This window comes from Dysidea avara, chromosome 11 (genome assembly GCF_963678975.1).
Source record: "Dysidea avara chromosome 11, odDysAvar1.4, whole genome shotgun sequence".
Lineage (NCBI taxonomy): Eukaryota > Metazoa > Porifera > Demospongiae > Dictyoceratida > Dysideidae > Dysidea > Dysidea avara.
The window spans coordinates 216,589-231,212 of NC_089282.1; the positions used below are offsets into that span (position 1 = coordinate 216,589).

A 14,624-nucleotide genomic window follows, 5' to 3' on the forward strand; every position below is an offset into this window, starting at 1 on the left:
CCGAGTCTCGCTTCAAGAAATTAATTGGTCGCGATAAAGATAAATTGGTTTAATCATTAGCCATTATTTAATAAACATTGGTAATCACGTTGTTAGCTGCGGTCACTAGTTGTTTGTAATGGATCGATTGTTCAGTTGACACTAGTTCTACTAAGATATTATGTTGCGTACATTTCGCTTGATGTTGCAGTAGCGAAGTTTGTGCAAAACCATTCCGCGTGTTTAATTCCGGAATATTCCGTGTATGATAGTGTCCGATATTATTACAGCGTGATGGGTATTATTACAAACAACAGAAAAGTTTTGCTGTTGCTCGTCCCAGCCTCGCTGTTTACTTTGCTAATCTGGTTGTGGAGATATCGCCATAAAGCTAGTTTACGGGCGCCGCTTTCTAAAGATGCGGCTAGCAGAAGTGGTGACGTCACTAAAGAAATTTCCATTGCTAGTCAAATGGTAGGATTTGTAATTGGTCGTCAAGGCAGCAAGGTGAAGGAATTGGAAACTCAAACAAATACTAAAATACGTTTCCGAGAAGTCAGCGATGGAAAGGTTGCCATGGTTACTGGTCAACTAGAGTGTGTGGAAAAGGCAATAGAAGCCATTCAAATGGTGGTTAAAGAGAAAAATGAAAAGAAACAAGTCAAACGAGTTGAACTGGTAATACCAAGCCATGCTATTGGTCGGCTGATTGGTAAACAAGGCTCCAACATTGTTGCTATGCAGAAGGAGAGTGGAGCACGTATTAGTGTTGATAGAGGTAGTGGTGCAACAAGATCATGTACTATAACAGGTAACAATGACCAAGTGACAAGAGGTGTAGCGTTAGTAGAACAGTCATTAGCTGAGTCACAGGCAGCACTTCATCGGAGCCATTTGAACAAGAAGTTAAGAGATGATGGCAACAAGAAATATGGTGAACATCGACCACAGAAGAGTGGACATGTTAAACATCATCAACCAAACATCACTCATTTGGTACCCTCCACACTACCTCATTGTAGTGACTTCTTCCCAGCTGTAGTGAGTCATGTGACCCAACGTGGTCACATCTGGATACAACCAATCAGTGAAGGTGCTGATGCCCTTAACAACCTATGTGATGGCATGACAGACTTGTACTCCAAGATGGCTGTCACTGATCAGCAATTGATGGATCCTATGATTGGTAGCTTTTGTGCCGGTTAGTCTTCAAACAATTACACCTTTATAATCCAACACCACATGACACTTTTACTATGCAAGTAAGACAAGTTATTTATAGTGTGAGCCAAACTAACCCAACCCACACACCTACTGGGCCAATTGCTTAAAGTTTAAAATGTATTAGCCACAATACTGAACTAGTGCTGAGAGAAATGGAGCGGAAGTCATGAGGTGTGTGGGGCCATTTTGTGTTAATGCTCGGGTAATGGAGTGCCATTTTGCTTTACCTTCATTACTAATCTGGTAGTGGCTAAGTGTTGGATTATAGAGGTTCATTGTACAGGCTACCATGGTAACATTGTGGTGCTACCCATAGCGCCTTTCACGGTGGATGGACAATGGTACAGAGCACAAGTGGTGGCAATCAAGTCAACTACCGTACATTTACTCTTTGTCGATTATGGGGACAGTGAGTGGCATCCGATAGGAGCTCTGAAGGTGCTGTTGTAAGTTAGCAATATCAAGACCATGTCAAATTAATTCTGTGTATCAGGTATATTTATTACAGAAACAAAAATCATATGATCCATTAAAAGACCACTAAGATGGCTGTATATTATACTAGTAGTCAATAGTGTAGTTAACAAAGGGACGAGGGTGAATGGCTTAATTTCAGAGGACGCTTAGCTCCACCATTTGGAGATACTCTAACACAACAGTCATATATAGTATATACTGAAGTAGAGATCCCCCAAAAAATGATGCATGCCGCCTTTAAAAATCATCCTAGAAACATCATACACGACAAAAATCACCTTAACATAACGTAACATCAAATACGTAACATCAAATACAGCAAGAAAACACTTACAGGCAGCCAGATATAGAATTTTAAAAGAATCACCGAAGTCGAATTTTCATCTGCCTGCCGGTCAGCCTGCCTGACCACAGTCACAAGGCTGGAGGCCAAATAAAGCAGTATATGGCCACCACTTTATACCACAATAACAAACTCACCAGTGGGATGTGCCTTTTGGGGTGTGTGCCCTCTGCACCTTGTCTTTCCTTTTATCTATGGTCTACATGCAATGAAGCCATGTTAAGGTAATAATTATCAACACTTCCCTTGAGCAGCACATTTTTAGATGCTGCAAACTATTTAAGCACCTTACATCCTGTAGATAACTTCACAATAGGTTCAGTGGCCGTACCCATTAACGGTCTTGGTTGATTAATAACAATCAAGCGTGGAAACCACACCTCTTAATAATCTATTTACTTGATCACGATGACACACCCCATTATTATTGGCCTAGCTGTATTCGTACTGCTACAAAATATAAAATAGTGGCATACCCCCTGGTAGGTGAGGCTCGAGTACTCTAATACAGCATTCACCCTAATAGAACAGTCACATTAGGAATCCAAGCAATAAATAGTAAGAAATGAAGGATGGTATTACAACATAGCTCGGTGTGAAAATCCCCACTTTGGCATTGGACAAAATGATTGTTATAACATGCTAATGTAGGAGTTTCCACCAAACTATGCTGTAATACCATCATTCATCTCTTGTTTCACTACTATTTATCGCTTGGATCCCTACTTCATTTTAAAATTAATTATTTTTACTAGTACTCTACTAATAGAACAGTAGTCAAATGTAGCCTAATAGGAGAGCCCCTGACCTGCTGGGTTTGGCCTTAATATCCACAAGACATGTTGACTGGTTGTTACTCTAGTCCTCAGTTCTGCACCTTACCGATACAAGCTACTGAGTGTGAACTTGGGGGTGTGGCTATGCCTGCAGGTGGGTGGAGCAGTGAAGCCATACAACTAATAGAGGAGGTTACAATGTGCGCTAAATGGGACCCTGTCATGGTGAAGGTGTTAGACTACTCCAGTAAACCCCCACTGGTTACCATAGTGAATACTAGTGGGGACCAGGTGGGTGTGGCTACTGTTGTGTGTTGTTATAATTCACCTTGACAACAGGATGTTAGTATGTCATGTGAGCTGAACCGGTTAATCCAGTCACCAGACCAGGATCAACTGGTATGTGAGGAACCTATCACCGTGGAGCAAGTGTCTCAATTGGAGTCTGACATGGAAAATGCTCTAAATCATCTTGATGATCAGCATACTGGTCAGGATGATCAACTAAGACTTCAAGATGATGGTCAAGATCAACAGGCTGGTTCAAATGAGGTCACACATCTCAAGTTTCTTAACACTCAAAATGAAGATCAACGTAATGGACAAGTTGACCAAAACGAGGTTGTGCGTGTCCATCAAGAGAATGGTCAAGGTGATCAAGGGTACGAAGTACAAGCAGTCAACATAACATTTGAATCATCAGACAGTGACGACGGTGATCATGTGATGGTAGAGTATGAGGAAGGAGGTGTGGTCACAAGTACTTCATGGACACTACACACCCCCAGTGTATGATGTATCCCATAATAACTATATCCCGTAACTAAGGTGATTATGATACACAATTGTTATGATGCACTTAACAAATTACACACTAAAATTGTTAACTAGTTTCCATGGTTACTGCAAAGCAGGCAGAATCTTTCCAGCACATTGTCCAAATCCAATCTTGTAACCATCACCATGACAACATGCTGTCATGACAACATTGTCTCCATCTCGAATAAACTTCCTAGTGTCACCATTTCCAATAGCAACCGGCTTACTCCCTCGCCATGACAACTCCAACATTGATCCGTAAGAGTCTGGTGTCTACAAGGAAGTATAAATCATAGGAAACATCTAATAAAATATTATGTAAAGTTTGTGACGGTCAAATTTTACCCAACAAAATTATTTTGTTGGTGGTATGGATGTTTACAGTATCCAACTGCCCACACAGTTAATCATCTTATTAAGTCAACACTATAATTACTCAAATACCAGGATTAACACATTATCCTTGGAACATTTCACGACTTCTTTGTTGTCTACAGGAAAAAAAGCAACGAACTGTTAAAGTTTCAGCTTTATCTGGTGAATACCAGGGGGAGTATCCAGAGGTATGAGTTATAGGTGTAGGGATCTGGGGGTGAAGCCCCCAACTGCTGGAAGATTTTAAACACTAAAATAGTGTATTGTTGAAATTTTGAGGGACTAAACTTTAGTGAGTAATGACAAATCTATCTTGGAACACCTTAAACAGTGAATGCTCTATTAGAGTATTTCACTACAAAAGTGACTAAGGAGCTGTTTTGCAGTTTCCACTGACTGCTCTATTAGAGAGTATTGATCTATTTTCATGGAATTAAGCTTAGCTGAAATATCCACCTAATAAGCTAACATTATGATTGCATAGCACTCCAGCCTATTATGCTGGCATATTTGACGCAGGCTTAGATGGTATAAACGATATATTTTCAATATACATGCTTGGTTGTCATCCTAATATGGCTGGACAGACAATGTAGTATTAAAATTGGGAAAAAAAACTGTTTTTGTAATTCTGCTATGAATGTTCTATAAGAGTAGTTTTGACTGTTCTATTAGAATATGTTGAAATGATCTTTTCAAAGCACACCCTCGCTCTCTCTTAATCCAAGGTGATGTTGCTGCACACCTGCACACCCACAAGTTAAAATTTCTGGACCCCTGAATACTTCACTGAGTAACTTTGGAGTTATAGCAGTAGACAACAAGAGGAGCAAAACAATCGATTTGTGCAGTGACTGTACGTTACAAGCTCTTATTCAATTGATCACAAACGTGTGGGGTTGGGACCTGTTCTGGGACATTCACCAAGGTATATTTTCGGACTATATCCAGCATGCTATCAAGTAAAAAGGTTGAAACAGGGACATTATACTGCAATGTAAACAAACATGTAACTCGCATTTGCTTTGTGGTACAGAAATGAAACAAAGACATTTTTACTCTTCATGGAGAGGTGAAATCCAGTGGTGTATTACAAGTCTTTACTGAGGTGATTAACAATGTGCGTAATATTAATTTTTTTTTGTAGCATGTGTTTTACCTAATGTATTTTATAATGGCATTTATCTACCACACCTTCACCCTGATCGTAGTAAGATCACACCTTGACCCTGATCATAGTAAGACCACACCTTGACCCTGATCATAGTAAGACCACACACCTTGACCCTGATCGTAGTAAGGTCACACCTTCCCCCTGATTGTAGTAAGACCACACCTTGACCCTGATCATAGTAAGACCACACACCTTGACCCTGATCGTAGTAAGGTCACACCTTCCCCCTGATTGTAGCAAGACCACACCTTCACCCTGATCGTAGTAAGACCACACCTTCCCCCTGATTGTAGTAAGACCACACCTTCCCCCTGATTGTAGTAAGACCACACCTTGATCCTGATCGTAGTAAGACCACACCTTCCCCCTGATTGTAGTAAGACCACACCTTGACCCTGATCGTAGTAAGACCACACCTTGACCCTGATCGTAGTAAGACCACACCTTCACCCTGATCGTAGTAAGACCACACCTTCCCCCTGATTGTAGTAAGACCACACCTTGATCCTGATTGTAGTAAGACCACACCTTGATCCTGATCGTAGTAAGACCACACCTTCCCCCTGATCGTAGTAAGACCACACCTTCACCCTGATCGTAGTAAGACCACACCTTCACCCTGATCGTAGTAAGACCACACCTTCACCCTGATCGTAGTAAGGCCACACCTTCACCCTGATCGTAGTAAGACCACACCTTCACCCTGATCATAGTAAGACCACACCTTTGCCTTGATGTAGTATTACGATATAACATACCTCAACAATGGATTCGCCTGTTTATGGGGAACGTTATGATGTAAGTATTTATTAAGCATCTGTAGTTTACATATTAGATATTATCACTGTACAAATTGATCTTTCTGTTGTTACTGCTTTGTAGTTTCTAGGCTGAAACTTTAGTTGACCATCCCTTTGGCTTTTATTAAAATGGAACTGGAAAAATGAATAATTATTACTACTACGGCTTTACATTGTCCAGCACTGAAGGTTTACAGCAACTTGTTCCTTAGTGTTACCTAATAACATGTGGGGTAATTCCCTTATTCTTTAGTGATTGACTGGGATTTGGTTTACTTTCAAATGGAATTCTCATGGCCCAGGTCATTTCATTTCATCGTTTCCCAGGAAACTTTACAGTGTAAGAGGCAGAGGTGGATCATGTGATCTCAAAACTCAGAACAATCTAAAGGACAAATTGTATACCCATGTCATGAGTGTCACCTTACAAACCTTCTCAACGCAACACATTACTTTCCTAACTAATAAACAACCCTTAACACCTGGTACCATATTTGGTAGTGTAATCAAAAAGGGTTATATCCACTGTTAGGAGGTCATACCTGTCCACTAATAGTTCCAGTAGCCAGTAGGTCACCAGTCGTCATATTACACCCAGTGATGGAGTGATGAGCTAACTGTTGAGCTAATGTCCAGTAGAGGTTCTGTGTGGACATGACGTTTTATTAGTAACCATGAGAACAGGGACACACCTTCATGTTTGATGTACAAACTGTAGTGGGTGTGGCCATATTGTCCGCTATATGTAACCATAGTAACTACATTACCATGGTAACAGTAAATACCTTGGATACCAACTTTCAACTCAATATTAAACGTGAAGGGATAATTGTGAACCAAATATGGTAATGGTGTTAGTTCCTATGGAAACAACATGTATACAGAACTAGCCAATGAAAACAATACTAACTTGTTTACAGTTGTCAATGATAAATGGCTCCAGTGCATCCATGGTGACCACCCATGGTGATATCGTAGTACCAAAGTTCTTAGCAAGAAATGGTCCTAATGGTTGATACTCCCATTTCTGTATGTCCCTAGCTGTATACATGGGATCATGTGATCAGATAGTTACCGTGGTTACTACTCACCACTCCAGTCATTCATGATCACCAGACCAAATATGTGATCACAAGCCTGTAGTCATGGCAACCAATAAACACAATATGCATGAAAAATCATTAATTGTACAGGGTTGAAGATGTTACAATAAGAGTGTTCTGTGATTATTTTGCAATAAAAAATTGCTTCATCTGATGGTACTACTTTGCAAGAACTGCTATTGAAAGTTGCCAGTTCCAAATGCTGAAATCAGCACTTGACTAGAAACACAAGTTTGTGTTTGGCAGTCCTGTCTGACTGGATTGTGTATTACTAATCAATCGTATAAGTGGGGTTGTTTTACAACATTCCTTATAATTTATTTATTATTTATTTGTAATGTACAGGACTCAGAATTGAGTATATGGTACTTGTAAACATGCAAGTGATTAGTTAAATAAGTAAAAGTGCTTTGAATTTGATATAACCGTGTTGCACGGCTTAAACATGCTCAGACCTTCAGTGCTTGTCACTGTAAAGCTTTAATAACAAAGCTGTATGGCGGCTTAAACATGCTGCACAGCTGCACAGTATGACTCATACAGTACAGTTATGTGGATAATTGGTACAATAAGGAAATGGCGACATTTTGATCCTCCCAGCATATAATATAACGTGTCAAGTACAAGGCTAATGTTTTGTAAAGGTAATTACAGTTTGGCATTGTTAGACTGGCCATGAATAATCACCACAGTGACAGACTCATCACCACAGTTACTGACCATCACCATAGTTACTGACCTTATCAACAGGTATAGGTTCACCTAGCTGGTTGCCAGGACCAATAAAGTATGCCTAACAATGGATCATGTGATCAACAATGGCATCATAGTGACACACCCACCATCTCCAGTTCAAAGTCCAGCAGTTTACAAGGTCCAAACTGAGGGGGTTTGTCTGTGGGAGGGGGTCATGGTAACACACCACACCTACAGTACATTGATGTTGAGCTGATATCTCAAGGCGGGAAGTCTTATAAGTGCTACGACTTGTATATTGTAACGTCAATAGTCCCCCCATAAATAATATTATGAGCTCTTGATGCCCTCTTCCCAACTTGTGTGTTGTAACCAAACAAAAAACAAGTTAGCTGTTCACCTAGGCCTTCACAGTACCAAATACTTGTCATTTCTCAGGTATCAACTCAACATATATTATGTCACCATGACACATACCAGCATCAGGTCGAGTTTGTCCCCTCGGCCGACGGATAGGAGTGCCAGACACGACAACAGATGATGCTCTACCATGGTAACCAACAGGTAGGTGGAGCCTAGGATCACATGATACACATTATTCAAAGAGGAACAATGTAAAACAAAATTAAATTCTTCTACTGGGTCATTATTCAAAGTTCCAGTCTAATATGGTACAAGGTGGATATTGAGTAGTGGCTGGACTGGCTCTGGTAATCCCATGTAAAGGATCATGAGGAACACGTCACACATGACTGAAGAAAAGTTCAGAACATGTTGGAACACTTAGAGAATGTAGTTTATGACTGTGTTCAATGGCTGTATTGACTTTATTCTTTTTATGGTTCAAATATTAAACTAAGACAATAACAGAGTGAAAACACATTCTAATGACTAAGCAAAGGTCGCTTGATTGAGAGTGTTGAGCTAGCTCTTCCCCAACTGGTGACAAACTTATAACTTTGAAGGCCCAACTGAGATGTCACAGCAGTTAAACTGAATGGCGAATGAAGATGCTTTCATCACATGCAATGAAGAGGTGAAGGAAGAGGACAAAGCACTTCAGTGTGACCTCTGTGAAGTGTGGGAGCATTTGTGATTGGGACGGACCCTTCCATGAATGTTACAGAGTATTAACACAGTCGGTGAGCAAGTCACTACTCTGTGTGTGTACAAAGTGTAGGTACTAGGGACTCTAGTGTGGCGCTTGAAAGTGTAAAGGTACAGAAAGGGTTGCATGATCAGATGCTGGAGGAAAAGCACCAGCAGGTTGACCTCCTAACTTTCAAGCAAGACACACTTAAGTTTGAGAAGGGAAGAGCCAGCTGGAAGAAAAATGCACTAAGAATTGAAGCTCGAGCATACAGTCACTACTGCAACAACTACACCCATGCACACAACTGTAGCTGACAATATGACAAATGGCAGGCGTAAGTTGCCTCAGTTACTGCCCTTACTGGTGGTAACAACACCAGCGTACAACCTGGTATTTGAGTCTCATCAAAGCAAACTAACCTCTGGAGTAAGAACAAAAGATGATTTGTTATCGAGTGTCAGCAGTCACTATTGGGAACAGTGAGGTTCTTATAGTTTGGACCCACCAACCAGCCCTTGTTCACAAATACAACTGCTCACATGCATTAGTCTGTACCCCACATCAGTGTCAGCAACGTCTCCAGTAGTAACCACGAGTGCTGGATCAGCCCCAACAGTAGCTCCCTTACTACATTCAGCTACAGCAATGTCTTCTGTTTCAACACAACCTACAGTGGTGTCTGCAGTTTCTAGCCCCAGCACTGAGTTTAAGCAATCTCCAGGCATTAAAGAGTTGCAGGACCAGGTGGAAAAGTTTTCTGGTGAGTCTAGTGAAGATTTTGATGTTTGGTTAGCAGATTACTGTGAGGCAACGACAGACTGTGGGTGGTCTGATGAGTTTAGGGCCAGATGATTTTTGTGGTTCTTAGGTGGGGCAGCTAAGCACATTTGGCAACGCACGCTAAGCAGAGAAGATAAGACGCAGTGGAACAGTATTGTGGCCAGTTACAGGAGTCACTATGGGATTCATATGGAGCCAAGAACAGCCTACCTCGGCTGTCATGAATTACAATATGGTGATTTTCACTCAGTAAAAGGTTTGTTGAAAGCTACACTATGAAGGACTACCAACTAATGGCTCCAGACCAGTTATCAAATGACAACTTGATTTCCATTCTCTGGAATGAGGTTCCAATCAAGAGGTTGGTGAGACCAAGGAGCTGGTCATTGAAACACTGTTTGTAGAGAGCAGAGGCCAGAGTAGCTGAACATGAACGCCGCCATGTTCAAACTGTACCAAAGAGGAGAGTATATTACAGTAAAGGACAAACTGAGACCAATGGCAACCAAAATGTTAAGACCCAGGAAAAGAGTCAGGGTGAATCTGAGCAGAATCTGACAAAACTACTGCTGAGATGAGGATGAAGGATATTAAGTGTTACAAACGTCACATAGCAAGACTATGCCCACAAGTTAATATGAAAAGTACAAGAAGTCATCACTCTGTGAAGTGCAGTCATCATTTTAGGTACAGCCACTGTAGATGAGAAGGTTGGAGCTAAGCTATCTGCACCAACATATAAGATAGATATTGAAGTTGAAGGAGTAAAGACTCGGGCTTTGTTGGACAGTGAGTCTCAGGTAAGGGCTGAATTGTTATCATTGATAGAGCAACACAATGGATGGGCTCCAAGCAATTGGAAGGAAAGAGGCTGTGGGTGCATCTGGTCAAGAACTTGGAGCAGCGTCCATTGTAGCACTTCACAGTATTGTTGGGCAAACGGGACAGGGATTTGTTATTACATGTTTTGTGTTGGGAGTAATCCAAGCGAATTTGGCAAGGTGTGGTTCATGACTGTGAGATGGTCTTAGGTCTGTGGTTGAAGTATGGACTGAAATATTAACTGCATAACAGTACATTCTGCAGTTCCCCTATTAACCCAGTTGAGTTAATGAAGAACACAGGTGAGTATATGTGCTGCTCAGTGAGGAGCTCAGTTGGCACCTGACAAGTCACGGTGGGTTAAGGTCAAAGTGGAACAGTCTAGTGTACAGGAGAGTAGTCCTGATGGTGGGGAATATCACCCCAGTAGAGAGTATCTTGGCAGGTCAGGCATATGATCTTGTAGAGTGAATGTGAGAAGCAAAAGCTGAACAACTGGGGCACAGAGGCACTCAGTTGTCAGAGGGATCTCTGCAAAGTTGTGTTGTTGCCCAAGATGACCCAAGAGTTTGATACTCAAGTTCGGCTATGTGAGACTGAAAGTCCTGAGATAACAACTAAGGCGTGAAGAGCTTCGAAAGCAGTTGGTATTAGGAGACCACTTATCCCCTCAAGAGAGACACCACTTGTCCCCTCAAGAGAGACACCACTTGGAGGAGTTACTGTTGACCCATAATGAAGTATTTGCTCTCACAGATTATGAGCTTGGGGAGACTAACCTAGCCACACACAGCATAGTTCTGCACCTGCCAAGGCTCTTCCACATAGGTGGCCCTATGCTTTGCGACAAAAATTGGAAGCAGAAATGCAGAATTTGATGAATTTGGGGTGCACAGAGCCAAGTAATAGTCCCTATGCCTCACCATTAGTCCTAGTGAGGGAGGACTTATAAGGACACCATTCCTGATCGCTTTCTGATACCTTGGATTGACGAGCTTGCTGATAGGGTTGGACACACCCAACCTAGTGTTCTCCTGTCTAGGGGATCAGGTTACATGCTTTATCAATACAGATAAATGCCATTCGGTCTAACTAATGCCCCAGCAACATTTAAAAGATTGATGTCCCAATTGTTTTCAGGACCATAGTGGGCTTATGTGTTTGTCTATCTTGATATTGCTTCCTGTAGCATTGAGGGACACCTGATCCATGTGGAATGAGCTTTAGGGTGCAGGTTTATGTCTTAAACCTGAGAAGTGTAAGTTTGCTACAAACCAAGTGTACTACTTGAGTCACGCATTGACTATTGATGGGGTCAAGCCAAATGAGTCTAAGATAGTTGCTGTCAAAGCGTCAGTCTGTCAAGGAGGTATGGACTTTCTTGGGCTTAGTAAATTTTCACAGAAGGCACGTCCGCAACATGGCAACCATTTGCAGGCCATTGACAAGTTTGACTCAGAAAGAAGGGAAGGAAATTGTGTGGAGTGAGAGTGACAAAGCCTTTGAAAAGATCAAGCACATCTTAGTTACAGCTCCCGTTTTACACCCTCCTAATAAGGAGAAAGAGTTTTTTAGTGGACAAATGCCAGATTTGGTATAGTTTTAGAGCAGGAGGTGCCAGATAATGTGAGAATATGTCAGTAAGGTGACTAATAGTGCAGAGGTGAAGTATGCTCCAACTGAATTAGAGGGTTCTACCCTGGTATATGCTCTTCAAGTTTACCAAGGTGACCCTCTATACGTCCTTCTGAAAAGCCAGACCAAGGGAATCCTGGCAAGATGGTACCACCTAAGATTGTCTCCCTTTCTCCAAATTTGACACTACAACACAGTCCAATCTTGTACATGAGCAGAGGAGAAAAAGAGTCTTATGAACACTTTGTCACTCTGTGATCCCCAGATTATCAAGCACATGTGTATGAAATTTTACACAGGAGTAGGGATCAAAGAAATAAAATACAATGAAACAAGGGACACCTGAAGATATACTGGTGGACATCTAGTTATCTCACATTTCTGTAATGGCCTTTGCTGCAAGGTAGTCCATGCAATAAGCCACTTTGTCTTTATTATGGAGTGGGGGTGTTTTGTGTTGCATCCAGCAACAAAAACCTGTTCAGTCCCTTGACCTATTCAGTCCCTTGACCTATTCAGTCCCTTGACCTATTCAGTGCCTTGACCTGTTCAGTCCCTTGATCTATTCAGTCCCTTGACCTGTTCAGTCCCTTGACCTATTCAGTCCCTTGACCTATTCAGTTCCTTGCCATATGTGTCCCAGAACCCTCACAAACCTACTCCAACACAATCACTTTCCTGGCTAATAACATTATCCATACTTATTGTTAATGAGGCAAAAAGATATCCCAAATCAATACCATATTTGGTTACACTGACATCAATTACCAGACAATAAAAGATTTACTTCCATGGCAACCTCACCAGTTTGGCATCAGAGCATTCTCTGGTCCTCGGAACATTGTTCCAACGTTACGAGCGTGATCTATGGAAGAGTAGAAGTCAGTATAGTTGCCTATTGCAGCTGGGAGGTGCATCACAGCATCCGATTGTAGGACCAGACACCTAAAATAGTACATCTTGATTACCATATATGGACATATCTACTGTACAGCAGGTTGTTTGTGCAAGATCCAATTTTTTGTGTAATTTGTGAATCATTGTAAAAATCTCTGCTGGCGGACTGAAATTCAAGTAAACACGATAGTTTTGTTAAGTTTTCATAACAATGCAGAGATATGTAGAACTACGGAGAAACTATTTGTCAGACTTAGCAATTGCTGGAGTCTATTTAAAAATTGGACCTTGCAACAATTAGTTGCAGTACATATACACCTTGATTGTAATTCCTTGTCATCTCGTAACACTGCCTATAGCGGAACATCTACATGTAACTATGGCAACATTTAGCCATACCTCTTGGGCTGAGAGGATGTGTCGTATGGTTTCCCTGGCCTCCTTCCATGCTGGACGACCAAGTGACATGAATTTGTTTAGTGTTTCCTATGGTAACGGGAGGTGTGCCATTTCTATCACGTGATGTTGCATAACATACGGATTTTAAAGCATCCTGATTCGCTAAAAGTTGCGGACCAGTGAAGAGGTGGGTCACTTTAGACAGGTCCAGAATGTGGTTCCCAATAGCAACACCAATACGAGGGCGTGGCTAAGCGAGACATAACTTTGAATCAATCACGTGACAATAAAGTATACCTCATTTCTGGTAGAGAACACGCCATAGGGCAAGTTTTGTAAAGGAAAGTCACTGTCTGCTGGAACCTGCACAAATGACATCTTGTAGCGGTATTCACGGTGACTAGTTCGGACTTAAGCGTGCAACACTGACGTATTTAACGCGCACTTCTTAGTAGGCGGTGTACTTCCGGCTTCAGTATATAAAAACTTTTACAATTACATGTAGTTAAGTGCTGAATATATTACTACCACAAAGACTTAGTTTAGAATGTGCACATAACTAAGAACGTCCTTTAGCTTGTTTCTGTCTCTCTTTCCTGGCCTTAACATGTGCAGGAGTGGGCAGTATCAGTTGTACAAAGAAGACAATAGCAAACAGGAAGAGCAATACCCCGAGGGCAATCAGCAGTACAGCCCACCACATATCCTCCACCCATTCTATCACAGTGTCCACTGCGTCACTACCAAATAAGGCACCAGCTAGTCTTGATAATGCCCCCTCTGAGGCTGTTGGTCGACAGTTACCAAGGAAATCACAATACCCTTCATTATCATTACACACTCCTCCAGGGGCCGTGGTCAGGCCATCATCGGGTAGTAGTGTACTGTAACAACAATACTATGACAACAACACACCTGGTAAACAGAGCTTACGCGTATTGTGGCAAGTTAGCCAAAACAGTAGTGGATGTACAAGTTCCATTGACATAGCAACACACACTACATTTCTCGTCTTTTGCAGAGCACTCACAGCCCTCCAGACCAAGAGCTATACAGTAAGATCCAGTACAAGTTCCATTTTCACAATAACTTCTGTTGCTATCACAAGGTCGATCACGTGAGGCTGGGGTGGGACAGGTGAAATTCATTCCAGTAACAGTTTGTTAAGGTGACTAACTGTCAGATGTGACCACACAGCAGCTATCTTATGTTAGTGTACATAAAATACTCTA

The 14,624-nt window shown here is 41.6% G+C and overlaps 3 protein-coding genes across 3 annotated transcripts; 1 reads left to right on the plus strand and 2 right to left on the minus strand.

The window, feature by feature from the left end:
- The first annotated feature begins 19 nt into the window (after positions 1-19).
- Positions 20-3,702, plus strand: LOC136239321 (tudor and KH domain-containing protein-like). The gene is made up of 4 exons (XM_066030055.1): positions 20-1,180; positions 1,520-1,649; positions 2,886-3,090; positions 3,139-3,702. The coding sequence occupies exons 1-4, from the start codon at positions 274-276 to the stop codon at positions 3,592-3,594; spliced, it is 1,698 nt and encodes a 565-aa protein (XP_065886127.1). The 5' UTR covers positions 20-273; the 3' UTR covers positions 3,595-3,702.
- On the minus strand, positions 3,632-13,869 carry LOC136239324 (fumarylacetoacetase-like). The gene is made up of 14 exons (XM_066030058.1): positions 13,690-13,869; positions 13,532-13,642; positions 13,393-13,479; positions 13,312-13,346; positions 12,901-13,041; positions 8,244-8,341; positions 7,913-7,965; positions 7,810-7,863; positions 7,059-7,104; positions 6,878-7,008; positions 6,753-6,828; positions 6,660-6,706; positions 6,510-6,611; positions 3,632-3,891 (listed from the first exon to the last, which is right to left on the minus strand). Exons 1-14 carry the CDS (start codon positions 13,768-13,770, stop codon positions 3,700-3,702), a joined length of 1,254 nt encoding a protein of 417 aa, XP_065886130.1. The 5' UTR covers positions 13,771-13,869; the 3' UTR covers positions 3,632-3,699.
- Positions 13,864-14,540, minus strand: LOC136239327 (disintegrin and metalloproteinase domain-containing protein 10-like). The gene is made up of 2 exons (XM_066030060.1): positions 14,326-14,540; positions 13,864-14,276 (listed from the first exon to the last, which is right to left on the minus strand). Exons 1-2 carry the CDS (start codon positions 14,538-14,540, stop codon positions 13,952-13,954), a joined length of 540 nt encoding a protein of 179 aa, XP_065886132.1. The 3' UTR covers positions 13,864-13,951.
- Positions 14,541-14,624: the final 84 nt, after the last annotated feature.